Consider the following 15,074-nt stretch of genomic DNA (forward strand, 5'->3'; position numbering starts at 1 on the left):
AATGTTTTGCAAATATAAAGAACTAATAAATAAAATGTTAAATACTCTTGAAATGTGACCAAACTAGCAAAACAATGTGACGGGCAGCATTTTAACATTTATTATTCTGAAAGTATGTTATATTAAGAACCGCTCTGATGATGATACTTTTTGTTTTTGATACTATAACAAACATAATTGACTTTATAACAATATTCAGTTTTATATGCTGGAAAATAGACTGCTGCATGATTTGATTGGAGCTAGTTATTTTACAGAATGAAGTATGCAGGGTCATTTCCACTAATCATGCTTTTGTAAGTTCTGTGGAAAGTTATTTATCCAATATTTGAACTATTTAATTTCAGTATTCTTTCTTTTATTAACAGAAGTATTGTATTCAAGTATGTCAACTATAATTTTAATTTTGATAAATATTCAAGTAAATCATGGAAGTTCGGACTGAAAAAAATCTGTTAGGTTGTCTATCTAGACCATCCTCCTCCTTGTTCTGTACAGTATATGTTCCAGTGTGATGGGGTGTGTGTGTATATCTTACGCAGTACACGCAGTACAATGAATGCTGTTTTCCTTTAAGAATGTGATTCTAGGTTCAAGACTGCACTGCATACCAAATAAAAATCTCCCACCTACAGAAATCTCCCACCTACTTCCAAATGCAAATTCAGTATGTTCAGTAGCAGCCTGAAGCCCTGCATTGTTTGCTTCCGGAAGTGTGAGCTGAAGAGGACAGACATTCCCTCTGCTCAGCAGGAGCACTAAGCTGTGTTCTGCCCTTGTTGCATTATTAATGGCACAATGTTTTTATGTTGCAGATGGCTAAGAGCTAGCAAGGCACATTCAGGACCATGATGGCTCAGTTTCCCACAGCCATGAATGGTAGGTAGCTTGGTCTGGGTTCATTTATGTGAGGTCGGAGAGTGCTTTTTTGTCTTTATATTTAATATCAATATTATTAGTAATTAACTGATTGCAACATATGCCTCAATGTTTTGGTCAACTTGCTGTAGCATATTTACTGTTGCTTACGACTTCTGATGTATAGTCTATACTTTAGGAATTGGAGGAATTCAGCACAAGCTTGTACTGTAGTATAATTAAGAGTGCACATATGCCTGGAGCATCTAGTAATTTTAGATAATTTAACAGGTTATTACATGCCTATACGTGACTGTAATTTGAATACTGAATGACTTCAGATGAGAAATAAACTAAGTAACCATTAATTAACAGAATAGGTATTTGAGTTTGTATAATATGGCATAGGATTTGATATGTTTTAATTTAGATAGTTTAAACTAAATAATATGTACCATAACATATTTCAATTAATTGATTATTCATAATCAATACAGAATGTGCTCCAAATATGCAGATAAATCTTAACTATTTTCCCTTTTGATTTTATGTTCTATTGTCATGCAAAATAATGCAGAAGCTCATGTTTTTTTCAGTTTCCTTTCAAAGACATATTCCAGATAAAACTTTAAAAGATGCCATGCAACTTCTGACTATGTGTTAGTCAGTTGGATCACTCTGTTTCTAAAGGGAATAGTCTGCCTTACAGAAGCATATTGCTAAATCTGCTGAGAAATTGGAAGTTTTAATGCTATTTTACCTGGTGACTTCATTTCTATAATTGAAGCTACCCAAAAATGAAAAAGAATAGTTAGAGGCAAAACACGCTCTGTCTGCCAAGTGGGGGAAAATCTGACAGCTGGGTAAAAAAATCTGCAATTCGTCTGGTTTGTTGTTTGAGGAGATAAATTACAAGAAAGACTAAGAGTTTCTGGTAGCTAATTTAGAAATTCACAACTATTAAGGTTAATTAGTGTTAGGTAAAAAGCAAGTCCTACTCACCTCTCCAGCACCCGAGTTTGTGCGGAGTTGGTATAGGGCTCAGAAATCTGTCAGAGACCAGACAACAATTCGTTGATCAACGGGCTCACACCATCCTTAGCTTAAAAGCAGAGCTTCGGAGTAAGTGTGGCAAGTTTATTAGGGGTGAGCATCAATGTTTATACACAGAAGTAAACAAAGTGATTAACAGATCTTAATGGTCATGCATAATCAATCAAGATTCTACAGGATAAAACAGGTTAAAATGTAAATTAGAAAAGACAAAAGAGGAGATGGCTACTTATTGGGAGGGGGGAGGTGTCAGGAGTAGTTCGCAGGTCAGAGTTTTGATTAAAAGTTTCAGATAGAGACATCAAGTCTGGATTAAGTTTAAACTCATGAAAAGTTCAGACTCAACATTCCTCGATTTGTAGCTTTGGGATAACTATTTACCAAAAGCTACACCCCATTTTAAGGAGCCAAGGGCCGCTTGGCAATTTCAGCCTGGGCCAACTCGAAGAGAGTAAGGCCTTTGGCTGAAGTAGGAAAAGAATAAACTGACCCACAGGGTTTCTTAAAAGCTGACTCTGAAGGCTTGTGAGGGATCTACATATGGGATAAGTGGGATGCGCAAGGCTTGAAGCCAAGATTTTTACTAAAGGCGGTGCCATTAAAATACATGGTGCATTTACTTGTTCCCACAAAAGTTGACCCCTTTTCTTTAACAAAACACAGTGATCCTGTCTGATTGGTCACCCTGAGATATCTGTTAATTGGCACTTCTGTTTTGTCCCATGTAAGATTGTGTTGGACTGGATCTTTTACTCTAGCTGGTGGCATCCAAGTCATATTAGCAGTAGTCAGGGGAATGGGTGTGAAGGGGAGTCCCTGTTCTGCATTTACTGGAAATTGAGTACATACCCAGCAATTACTTCTATTTCCTAAAATACGAGTTTTAACCTCGTGGGAATATCTAATAAAAGCATTATCTTCATAAGCAGAAAATAAACTAAAAAGGCATGATAAAAAACATACAGTTGTCAGAATAAAAGGTCCTCTCATTTTTTTCGAGTCAATTTAAGTCTGATGTCTGAAAGAGGTAAGCTGGTCCACTGGTCAGAGGCAGTGTCCTTAGTGGTGGCAAGAGCTGCTGGTCCGTCACTGTGGTCCACTACGGCTGGCTTGACGTGGGAGTGGTGGATCCAGGATTTGCGTCCTTCCAGGAACACTGCAGTCTGGGTTGTTAAAAGAACCTGGTGGGGTCCAGTAAACCTCGGCTGGAGGGCGTCGCCACGAACGAACTTTTTGGCCCAGACGAAGTCCCCTGGTTGGAACGGGTGGATCTGTTCTTCCAGCGGCACGGTCTGGGAAAACTGCGAGGCTTTCCAAAGGGTACGGAGGCGAGCCTGTAGGGAGAGAAACTGGCACGCGGTCATATGATCCCCTCCCAATAGTGAAACATCAGCACGTGGTAGCGCCCCGCCTTTGAAAGGGGGGTGTCCATAGAGCAGTTCAAAGGGGGATAATCCCAATACACGGGTTGGGCGAGTACGAAGGTGAAACAGGACCAAGGGAAGTACCTGAGGCCAGTTTAACCCTGTTTCCTGACAGTATTTAGCCAATGTAAGCTTAAGCTCCCTATTGTCAGAGGGCAAACCAAAACAAGAAGGTGCTTTTTCCCAAAAGCCTTTGGCATATGTGCAAAGTCAATTTGAAGATGTTGAAATGGAGCAGCAGGCGGAGGTTTTTTACCCTTAATTTTGTTAAGAGGCGGAGCAGGTTCATTACGCTGACATGTGCTGCATGCTTTCACTATTGACAGGCAGTAGGGTTGAATGCCTGGAGCATACCAAAAGCGAGCGATGGTGTCCACAAGGGCGTGCGTGCCGTAGTGACCCCCCTTATCATGGTGCCAGCGAACTGCCACGGCGTATGTGGAGCGAGGGAGGCAGGCTCGGCCATCCGGCATAAGCCAGGTCCCTTTGACCAGAGTGGCTCCGAGGCTTTCCCACGACTGTAGTTCAGCAGCGGGTACCAGTACAGGGTAAAAGCATACTTGCTATCAGTAAAAATGGTAACGGTCTTACCAGCGGCCAACTGGCAAGCTCGGGCCAGGGCATAGAGTTCGGCGGCTTGGGCTCCCCAGTTGCCTGGCAGTGAGGCGGCCTCTTGAATGTCCCATTCAGAGGTGACTGCATAACCGGTGAAACGCTTGCCATCAACATAGAAGGAGCTTCCGTCCGAGAAGAGGATGCAATCAGGGTTGTTCAGTGGCACGTCAAACAGGTTGTTTTTTATCTGTAAGATGCTATGAACTACTTCCACACAATCGTGCTGATCCTGGAGGACTGGCAGGTTAGGAAGCAAGGTAGCTGGATTAAGGGGCCCACACCTTTCAAAAATTAGGTTAGTGTCTTCTAGGAGTTCGGCCTCTAGCTGCTGCTGACGATGGGCCGAAAAGACTTGGGTCGTGCCCCTACGCAGAAGGGCTGACAAGGCATGAGAGGTCCAGACCGTGGTAAAATGACCCAGGGTCAGGCTCTTTGCCTTTGTGATCAGCAGGGCAGCTGCTGCCAGAGTCCGGGTGCAGGATGGGGTTCCCTGAGCGACAGGGTCGATCTGCTGGGAGTAAAAAGCAAGCGGGAAATGGTGGGGCCCGCTCAGCTGGGTAAGGACGCCACTAGCAATTCCTCCCCTCTCGTGGACAAAAAGGTGAAAGGGTTTGCTGTAATTGGGGGGGCGGAGAGACATGGAGGAGGCCACACTGTCCTTGAGTAACTGAAAGGCTTGGATCGTGTCTGGGGACCACTGCAAAGGGTCAGGAGCAAGGTTAGCAGTGAGTCGGTGGAGCGGTTTGCTCAACTCCCCGCAGGACGGCAACCAAGGGCGACAGAAGCCAATTAATCCTAAGAAACCTCGAAGTTGTTTCTTGGTGTTTGGCAGAGGGCAGTTTTGGATAGTCTTTATGCGGGCTGGGTCCATTTGTCTCCCCTCTGGGGTTAACAGGAAACCCAGATATCGAACCTTTTGTGAGACCCGCTGAATCTTGTTAGGGTCTACCTTGTGGCCTCTGGTGTGTAGGTATAATAAAAATGCCTTACCATCGATGCGGAGGGCGGCTTCTTCGCGGTTACCTAGTAGGATGTCATCTACGTATAGGACTAACGTGGATCCCTGCGGACTGGTGAAGCCTTCCAAGTCGTGGCGTAGGCATTGGCTGAAAATCGTGGGGCTGTCTCTGTAGCCTTGAGGAAGTCGTTGCCAGACATAACTTTGTCCCTCCCAGGTGAAACCAAAGAGATATTGAGAGTCTGGGTGCACAGGAATGCTGAAAAAGGCTGATTTTAAGTCAATAACAGTGAACCACTCAGCATCCCAGGGGATTTGGCTGATGATAGTAGCTGGATCAGGAACTACTGCATGAAGAGGGACCACATAGTTATTAATAACCCGTAGATCCTGTACAAAGCGCCAACGAATAGGGTCTCCGTCCTTTTTAGGAGGCTTTTTGACAGGCAGTATAGGGGTATTACAGGGAGTGCGCTGAGGGCGGACTAGCTTTTGTGCAATGAATCCCTTGACAATGGGGCGGATGCCCTCCCAGGCTTCCAGCGACAGGGGGTATTGGGGGACTGACGGGGGGGCTAAGGAGGGCTTCACTTGAATCCTTACTGGCTCTGCCGAAAGGAGCAGGCCAACATCAGTGTCAGAAATTCCCCAGAGGGTTGAAGGCAAGTCAGTGAGGTCAGGGGAGAGGGGGGGGGGGGTGTTTCCCAATTACCCTGAGCTGGGGCCGAATCTCCTAACACTGTCATCAATAATCCTACCCCTTCAGGAGTGCAGGTTAAAGTAGCCTCAAGCTTACAGAGTAAATCCCGGCCCATCAAAGGGATCGGACAAGCTGGGGAAAAAAGAAAACGGTGAGAAAAACATTTATCAGCATAAATAACATTTAGAGGCAAAGTGAGTCCCAGAGACTGTGGGTTCCCAGTTGCAGTTTTAACCTCAGAGGATAGCCAGGGAGAGGGGGCATGATTTAAAAGAGAGAAAGTAGCTCCAGTATCAATGAGGAAACAGACAGGCAGTCCCTGGACTGAAAGGGTTAGACGAGGCTCTTTGCTGGGAGGGGAGAAAGTGAGGAAAGAGCCGGCTAAAGACATTAAGGAAATAAGACCATCACATTGTTTGCCTTCGCCCCCGGGGTACCGTCATTGAGAAGGCTGAGTTTGCTGCTGCTGCTGCTGCTGCTCGTAGTTGATCCAGGCCTGAGGAACGGGCTGGGCTGGTGGTGCAGCGGTGTATTCGTCCCTGGTGTAAGTATCTGCGGATGCGACCGGACCCTCTGGGCGTCCCCAGGGGCATTCACGTTTAAAGTGACCGGGCTGTCCGCACTGAAAACAATTTCCTGATGGCTGGGGTTGCCAGGACCCTCTTCCCCGAGCACCCTGAAATTCCCTGCCACGGCCACGGCTTCTGCCTCGAATACCACCGCGAAAAGCTAAAGCCATCAACTTATATTCTTCCTTTTTCTCTTTCTTTTTACTACTTTCCCTTTCTTTCTCCCATGCAAAACTCCTTCCGAGGTGTGCCCCTCCAATTCCTCCTTATCCCTCTGCAGAGATTCCAATTTGGAGTCCTGCAGATTCCCCTCTGCGCTCTGGAGAGAGTCCCCTTGCGGAGGAATAGGGGCAGGTGCAGTGGGGATCAACTGACGAGTTAAAACACGCCGTGGTTTACACCCTTCATTGAAATAACATGGAGGGGGTTCACTCTCGGAAGAATACCTGACTGCCATAATTTTTAAAGATTTCCACAGCTCTGCTGCTGTGTCCCAACAAAACCAGTAACATAACTGTCCCGGATGGTCTTTTTCGATCTGGCTCCTTACTCCTCTTAAGGCAGCCTGTTCGAAAGAGCCATACGAAGGCCACCTCATCTCCGGGTCGGCCAATACCGCGGTATACCCAGTCCAATTCCTTACACACAGTGTGTACAACTTCCTCCTAGACATTCCTGTCTGTACTGGGAGTTTCCCTTCAATCCATAACTTATTTACAATCCCCAGCGGACTCTCAAGAGGCACGCTAGTCCCTTGACCCATGGTGTCTGACAGGAGCCCTCCAACTGGCGTTTATCCTGCTGTCCAGTACACGACCCTCAATATTGAATTGGCTGGGAGAAATCTCCCGTGGCGCCTGCCAATTCGTATATGAGTGGTCTGACCACTGGACAGAGGCACCGCACCAGAAGGAATCCCGGACGAGCCCCCAAATTGTTAGGTAAAAAGCAAGTCCTACTCACCTCTCCAGCACCCGAGTTTGTGCGGAGTTGGTATAGGGCTCAGAAATCTGTCAGAGACCAGACAACAATTCGTTGATCAACGGGCTCACACCATCCTTAGCTTAAAAGCAGAGCTTCGGAGTAAGTGTGGCAAGTTTATTAGGGGTGAGCATCAATGTTTATACACAGAAGTAAACAAAGTGATTAACAGATCTTAATGGTCATGCATAATCAATCAAGATTCTACAGGATAAAACAGGTTAAAATGTAAATTAGAAAAGACAAAAGAGGAGATGGCTACTTATTGGGAGGGGGGAGGTGTCAGGAGTAGTTCGCAGGTCAGAGTTTTGATTAAAAGTTTCAGATAGAGACATCAAGTCTGGATTAAGTTTAAACTCATGAAAAGTTCAGACTCAACATTAGGATAAGGTGTTTTACATGTAAAATAAAAATATTTTGAGTCTTAACTATAGGACAAAAATTTAGTTATACAGCCATGTTATAGATGTTTTGAATAAAATGTGTAAAACCATTATACTGGTGAATAGCAACCATTATGGTGCTATTCACCAACACACCGTTATACTGTAAATGGCAACTGTAGCAGCATCCAGAAATAACGTTTCAGTATTGCTTTAAAAATTAGTATAATAGTAGAAGTTGGAACAAAATAAATCCATGTATTGCATACATGAATTCTTAGGCAAAACAAGATGAGTACCACGTTGTCTTTTCCACTTCATTGGACAGATGGGACAGAAACTTAGTGGAGTCCTGTTTTATTTTTCGTATTGTTGGGCTTTTTTTGTTTTGTTTTTTTTATTTTTAAAGTGCTGATTCTTTGGCAGTATTCCCCACCCCAGATCCCATGGAAACCGTTCTTGTGATTCAGGGCTAGTTTATCTCCAGTCATTGTCCCCTTGCTGTCCCCTATGGTGAATCTCTGCCTAAAGTTAATGCAGTGTTGTGCTTTGTCTTCACACACCACCCCGACCCCTTCAGTCCACTTGGGCACTAGGAGAAGGCTGTAGGGGTCAGAGAAGTAGCACTGAGGCACAGAGCCTCTGGATCTCAAAAATTTGCGGGTTCAGGGAGCTGAACAGCTTCTCAATCTGTACCAAAGAAGACTTTCCTCCCTCTCCCCTGCTCTCAAAGGAGGAACAATGCCAAGTAAACTTAAGGAGATTCACTGCAGAGAGTTTGCAGTCTACTATGTGAAGTCTGTGCCTTTAGTTAAACCACTTCCTTGTGAAACACATCTGAGTGCATGTAGTTCTTCATTCATATTGTTTAATCAGAATTAAGTGCAGTTGAAACAAGTTAGGTGGAGAGTGGTTTAAAGTCCTACTGAGATTTCATGGTAAACATTGAACAACCTTTTCTGTAGAAACTATTCTGTTTATGTAGTCTGTATTCTTCTTCCCTGTTTTAAAATTACTAATGCTATTTCCATTAAAACAGGATTATCTGCTTCTACCATTTATTCTTCAGTTGAAGTAATTTGTATTATGCAGTTCATCCCAGATGAGTGCCAATAAAATCTCAGTTCCACACAAAAATGGCTGCTATATGAGAATAATTCAGAAGTTTCGATTGTTACAAGTAGTCTTGGTAGAAATAGATTAGAGGGAGAGGTGCAGGTGAACTGGTTAAAGGTGCATGACATATGTAAGGTATTGTATGTTTTGGAATTTATATCACACAGATCACCACATAGTGGTGAATGTCTGTTCTGGGCAAATAGTGAGGTCAATTGGATAAGCTCTTGGACTGTGAGTTGGAGACCAGGGTTGTATTCTCAGCTCTGTCATTCGCTCTCTGTGAAACCATAGGCAAGTTACTTATTATTTGTATTGGGATAGTGCCCACAGACTCCAATCATCCTTTGTGTCTACAGTTTGCAATCTGTAAAATGGGGATAATGATACACACTTCTGCAAAATGCTTTGAGATATATAGATGAGAAGCAATACTGTATGTGTGTGTATGTATGTAACTTCTCAGTAAGTAGAAACACTTAAACAGAGCCATACTTAGACTATGTCCCAATATCCAAATAGCTGAGAGTTTGATATAAGCGCCGGTCTGCGTCACACAACTGAGCCAATAAGAAGCCAGAAGCCCGTGAGCCAGCAAGCAACAAATGTTCCATTTTTATGCAAATACTCTTTACTAGTAGTAACAAAAGAAATCCATATAATTTTCTCTAAGTATTATTATGTGTATTACCATAGCAGAATGTCTCTCTAATTTTCCTGTGTGCCACTGGTGGCTCTTCAAGCAAAATTTTACAGCACTCTATGACTTTAATTGGCTTTTATTTTGCTGCTACTTTGCATAGGATGGAGGCAAATCTAGTTTTAAAATGACTATTAAAAGAGGAAGGCATTGATGAAGCCCATACGTAGTCTTGAGAAATACAGAATATGATGCTTGTTCTTCTCAAATGTTCCCCCAATGAAGAGAGAGAGCTTTATGATGGAAAGCTGAAAGCCAAATTCTGTTGTTTATACTTATTGTCACAATTACAGGGTGAGCTGAACTTTAGTCCCTGTTTAGTCCCTCTCAAGTCTATAGCTTTCGGGACATATTTCTGTACCTACACTCCTCTCTGGGTAGAACTGCGCAGTCCTACCACTCTTAGACTGAATCTCTGAACTACAAACCCCCATTTACCATCTGCGTTAACCCAATTGGCTCAACTGTTTGGCACTCATAAGCCCTTTTCCTCTGGGAGCCTGTGACAGTGGCTGATTAATGTGATTCAAAAGCAGTAGCTTCAAAACGAAGAATTATGTATTCATTCACCCAAAGATACATAGCAGTTAGAGACAAGGGTTAAAACATATTTAACTCCTATTTCTCCTGTACTCCTATTTCTCCTTACCTAACCCTTAATTTTTCTTTGCAAGGTTTGGTAAGTCTCATTCAGCCCAGTTGTCTCAATCTCTGGCCTGGGAGAAGCAGACTGCTGTGTTGTAGCACAGCTTCTGTGATTCTCTCTGTCAGAGAGCCATCTTCACCAACTGCTGCCCATTCAAACCCTTTCTTCTCTAGGGCAGTATCTCTTTTGATCGGGTATGTCTACACTGCCCATGTTACAGCGCAGACACGCTTTATTGCCAGGGTAGAGTTCTCCCGGCAATTAAAAAAACAAGCACCCTGAACGAGTGGTGGTAGCTTTATCACCAGGAGCGCAACTCCCTGCGATAAAGCGCTGTCTTTACTGGCGCTTTTCAGCACTAAAACTTTTGTCACTTAGGGGTGTGTTTTTTCACACCCTTGAACGACTAAAGTTTTAGCACTGAAAGTGTCAGTGTAAACACAGCCATCCTGGTTTTTGATCTAGGAATAATAAACCTTCCCAGCCTAGCTGGAGCCAGGCAAGGGGTATTCCCAGTGATGAGCTGCCAAAATCTTAACAACCGGTTCCCTATAAAAAGTTCTGATTTAAGGGGGCGGGGGGAAGCGAGGGAGGGGCCGGGGTGGTGGGGAGATATACTCATGGGACCAGGGGCCCCTGCAGGGCCTGGGGAAAATTGCCCCCCACCAGTGGCCTTGGAGCTTGCAGCCCCCCCACCCTTACCTTGCCTGCAGCTCAAAGCAGCAGGACAACTCAGGAGCTCAGCTGGCCACACTGCAGCTGGGGGGGAAACGGGGGCGGGGCCAGGGGAACCTCAGCCTCCCCAGCTGAGGATCCTGGGAGCAACAGGATGGTCCAGCTCACGGACCGGGGTTCTTTGCCCACCCCCTGGCCCTTTAACAACCGGTTCTCTATGGTGGTCTAATTTTAGCAACCAGTTCTTGGGAACTGGTGGGAACCTGCTACAGCTCACCTCTGGGTATTCCCCAATTAATAGCTTCCCCATTGTTTCCTCAGGGACACTTGGTATTCTCTTGGACTGTACCTTACCTCAATGGTTCTCAGCCTTTTTTTAACTAGGGACCCCTAAACTTAAATAGACAAACCTGCAGATTCCCCTTCATTATTTTGTTTCTCATTATTTGTTTCTTTCACGTTATTTTAGTAGTTATCACAAATATTATTATAGAGAAATTATTATTATTTGAACAGATCAACAAAAAACACAGCAAATTAAAATATTGACAGTTTACCTGACACTGATGATAAATTACAGCATTGCTAGATGATATATGGGAGTATTGGAGGGTTGTATGTTTACTGGCAGAGGGTATTTGGGGGAGGGCTGGAGGAGTGCGTGTATTGGGAGGGGTGCTGGAGGGGGGTATGTACTGAGAGGGGTGTTGGAGGGGGTATCTGCAATCTCTCACTCGAGGTGGGAGACAGTGTTGCACTTCTTGTCATGGTGGCAGCACGGCTGGCGCAGGTTTGGGACATAACACCAGCCCATCAGTGCCTCCCTGCAGGCCTCTCCCCCCCTCCCCAGCCCAGCCAGGCTCTGAAGCCCCACAAGAGGATCTTGATGTCTACACTTACCTGACAGGCCTGGGTGGGCAGGATCCAGCAGCTGTGGCTGCAGGGGAGGGACCAGAGGCAACTGGAGAGGATTTGGGGGCTAGGCCAGCCTTGCATGGCAGGACTCGGGGAGGAAGCACCTCCTCCAACACCTGACTCACTTCAGTGGGTGTTCTGTAAAGCTGGGAAGTACTGGGATTACGCAGCAGGGAAGGAGAAATAGCTCCATGTAGTGGGGGTGGGGGCCTCAGCCCACAGCCAGCCATCCTACTGCTGCTTCCTCCCTCCTTGCACTGTACAGATGTGTGGTGAGTGCAGCCGCCGGGGAAGCCGCTGCTTCCTCAATGCTTAGCTTCCTGGCAAGAGGCGTCCTGAGGCCTTGCGCGCACCCCCACTGCTCTGTGGGGCAGAGTTTGCGGAAGCGCCACTGGATTGGTCTCCTCTAGAGTTGCCAGGCGTCTGGTTTTTGATCGGCATACATGGTCGAAAAGGGACCCTGTTGGCTGTGGTCAGCACCACTGACCAGGCCACTGAAAGTCCAGTCAGCAGCACAGCAGGGTTAAGACAGGCTCCCTCTCTGCCCTGACACTGCGTGGTTCCCAGAAGCAGCTGGCATGTCCCTGTGGTCCTTAGGTGCAGGGATAGCTGGGGGGCTCTGCGCACTGCCCCTACTCCATGCGCCAGCTCCTCAGCTCCCATTGGCCGGGAACTGCAGCCAATCAGAGCTGAGGAGGTGGCACCTGCAAGCACGCAGAACCCCCTGGCCGCCTCTGCGCCTAAGAGCCGGAGGGACATGCCAGCTGCTTCCGGGAGCTACCTGAGGTAAACGCAGCCTGGGCAGGGCCTCGGGGGAGAGGGGCAGGGCAAGGGTGTTCGGTTTTGTGAGATTGGAAAGTTGGCAACCCTAGTCTCGGAAAGTAGAAAACTGGGGGAGGAGGGGCATGTGACCTTGCATGGTTCTCCGTCCCTCTTCCCCCCCCTGCATCGCCTTTGGGAGGGACCAATCAGTTCACAGATCCCCTTGGTTATGCTAGCCGACCCCTAAGGATCCCTGGACCAGGGATTGAGAACCACTGCCTTATCTTACTGTTGTTTCCTTTCCTGTTTGTTTTCCTCCAACAGCCTCCTTTGATTTAACTCCTTACAGTCAGGGAGGATAATATCACACAGATAAACTGAGATGCATCTGATATTCATAAAATACACATAACTCATTCATTTTCCACACTTGTCCAACCCCATGACTTGAATTGGATTTTACTAATTGAAAATAGAGTTCAGTCTAATAATGTTAGTCTTACTTGGGTGTCCTGGAGACTAGCCAAGGCATGTCAGTCTGTTTAGAATCATCTGCTGCATTTGCCCTAAATGAGAATTATTCTCTCTCAATAGTGGATAATAGCCATTGCTTTCCAAAGCTTAGAAAAAGGTACTTAAGTTTGTCTGTAGATCCACCTGATTTTCTCATGTGTGATTGTGCTCAAAGTCCAGAGACGGAAAGACATTAGGTTCAACCTGGTATGTGTACCAATAGATTGAGGCAAGAGACAAGGAACAGAAAAAGTTAAATTTGATTTCAGAATAGTCTTGCTTTGTAAGCATTGTAGACTAGAATAATAACTACAGCTTTCCAAGGAGAAATACTGTTTCTTGGTTCAGAATGGGCTTTCATAAAACAGTGTGAAATGACTTTTCAAGTTGTTTATTACCAATGTATGTGAGAAATGGAAGAAAATGAGCAAGGTTCTAATGGTGACAGTTTTATAGATGCTCTTGTTGCTACAAGAGACTGGAAAAACAAAACACTAATTAAATAAAAATGTGAATGCAGTTACATAAAAGGCAAAAAAAAATTAGTTGGATTGTAAACTCTTTGGGAAAGGGATCAGCTCTTTGCTCTGTTTATACAGTGCCCTACCTGCAGGGCGCCACCACAATAAAAATTGTGTTCTGCCCTATAGATAAAAATAAGTAATAAATTAATGATAAATAAGAACCAACTTGGATTTGTCAAAAACAAATTGTGTCACACCATACCACTTTCCTTCTTTGACAGGGTACTGGACAGTGTTCCCTCTAATTTTTCCCATGCGTGTGCAGAATGAATTTTGTTATGTACACCAATATAGAGGTGATGTGTGACACATCACCTCCACATTGGTGCACATAACAAAATTCATGTGGCGGGGGCAGGACCGAGGGATTCGGAGTGTGTGTGTGGTGGGGGCCTCAGGGTTGGGGCAGAGGGTTGCTGTGTGTGGGGGGGTGAGGACTATGACTGGGGGTGCGGGCTCTGGAGTGGGCCCAGGATGGGGGGTTTTGGGTGCAGGAGGACCCTCTGGGCTGGGGCAGGGAGTTGGGGTGCAGGAGGGGTGAGGGCTCTGGTTGGAGGTGTGGGCTGGGGCTGGGGGTGCATGGATGGGGATTTAGGGTGCAGGCTGCCTGGGAGCTGCGGCAGGGAGAGAGGACTCCTCTCAGCTCTCTTTCCTCGCAGCAGCACCTGGGGGGGAGGGAAGAGGCATCTCTTCCCCTGCCGCAGCAAGTCCGTGCTGGGGCTGGAGGAGGGGCTCCTGTCCCCTGGCCGTGGCAAGTCTGGGGCAGGTCCATGCTGGGGCTAGTGGGGAGAGGCACTGCGGCAGGTCTGGGAAGGGAAAGAGGCATCGCTCCCCACCGCAGTCCTGAGCCCCTGCGCAAAGCTTAATAGGCGGCTGTGCAGCCTAACGTGAATAGGGGGGGTGCAGTAGATGTGATATATCTTGATTTTAGTGAGACTTTTAATGCAATCCCACATGACGTTCCCATAAACAAACTAGGGAAATGTGGTCTAGAATAGATGAAATTACTGTAATCTGGGTGCACAATTGGTTAAATTATACTCAGACTAATTATCAATATTTTGCTGTTAAACTGAGGGGAGCATACCTGGTGGCATCCCTCAGAAGACTGTCCTTTGTCTGGTACTATTCAATATTTTCATTAATGACTTAGATAATGGAGTATAGAATTTGCTTATAAAATTTGCAGATGACACCAAGCTGGAAGGGGTTGCAAGCACTTTGGAGGACAGGATTAGGATTCGAAACAACCTTCACAAATTGGAACATTGGTCTGAAATCAACAAGATGAAATTCAGTAAAGACAATTGCAAAGTACTAGACTTAAAGAAAAAAAATCACATACATGACTGCAAAATGGGGAATAACTAGCTAGCCAGTAGTACTGGAGAAAAGGATCAGAGAGTTAGAGTAGATCACAAATTCAATACTAGTCAACTATGTGATGCAGTTGTGAAAAAGGCTAATCTGGTGTGTATTAACAGGGATGTTGTATGTAAGACATAAGAGGTAATTGTTCCACTCCACTTGGCACTGATGAGGTCTCAGCTGGAGTATTGTGTCCAGTTTTCAGGGCCACACCGTAGGAAAGATGTGGATAAATTGGAGAGAGTCCAGAGGAGAGCAACAAAAATGATAAAAGGTTTAGAAAACCTCACCTATGAGGAAAGGTTTAAAAAAAA

General features: G+C 45.5%; 1 protein-coding gene across 2 annotated transcripts in view; it reads left to right on the forward strand.

Moving 5' to 3' along the window:
* The window catches only part of ITSN2 (intersectin 2), a 126,522-nt gene that overhangs the window by 14,911 nt on the left and 96,537 nt on the right, over positions 1 to 15,074 (forward strand). For both annotated transcript variants that reach the window (XM_045011649.1, XM_045011650.1), the window contains exon 2: positions 816 to 879. In XM_045011649.1, the coding sequence (XP_044867584.1) occupies positions 849 to 879 (31 nt within the window). In that variant the 5' untranslated portion in view covers positions 816 to 848. The remainder of the gene's footprint in view (positions 1 to 815; positions 880 to 15,074) is intronic.

This window comes from Mauremys mutica, chromosome 3 (genome assembly GCF_020497125.1).
Source record: "Mauremys mutica isolate MM-2020 ecotype Southern chromosome 3, ASM2049712v1, whole genome shotgun sequence".
In the NCBI taxonomy this organism is placed as follows: domain Eukaryota; kingdom Metazoa; phylum Chordata; order Testudines; family Geoemydidae; genus Mauremys; species Mauremys mutica.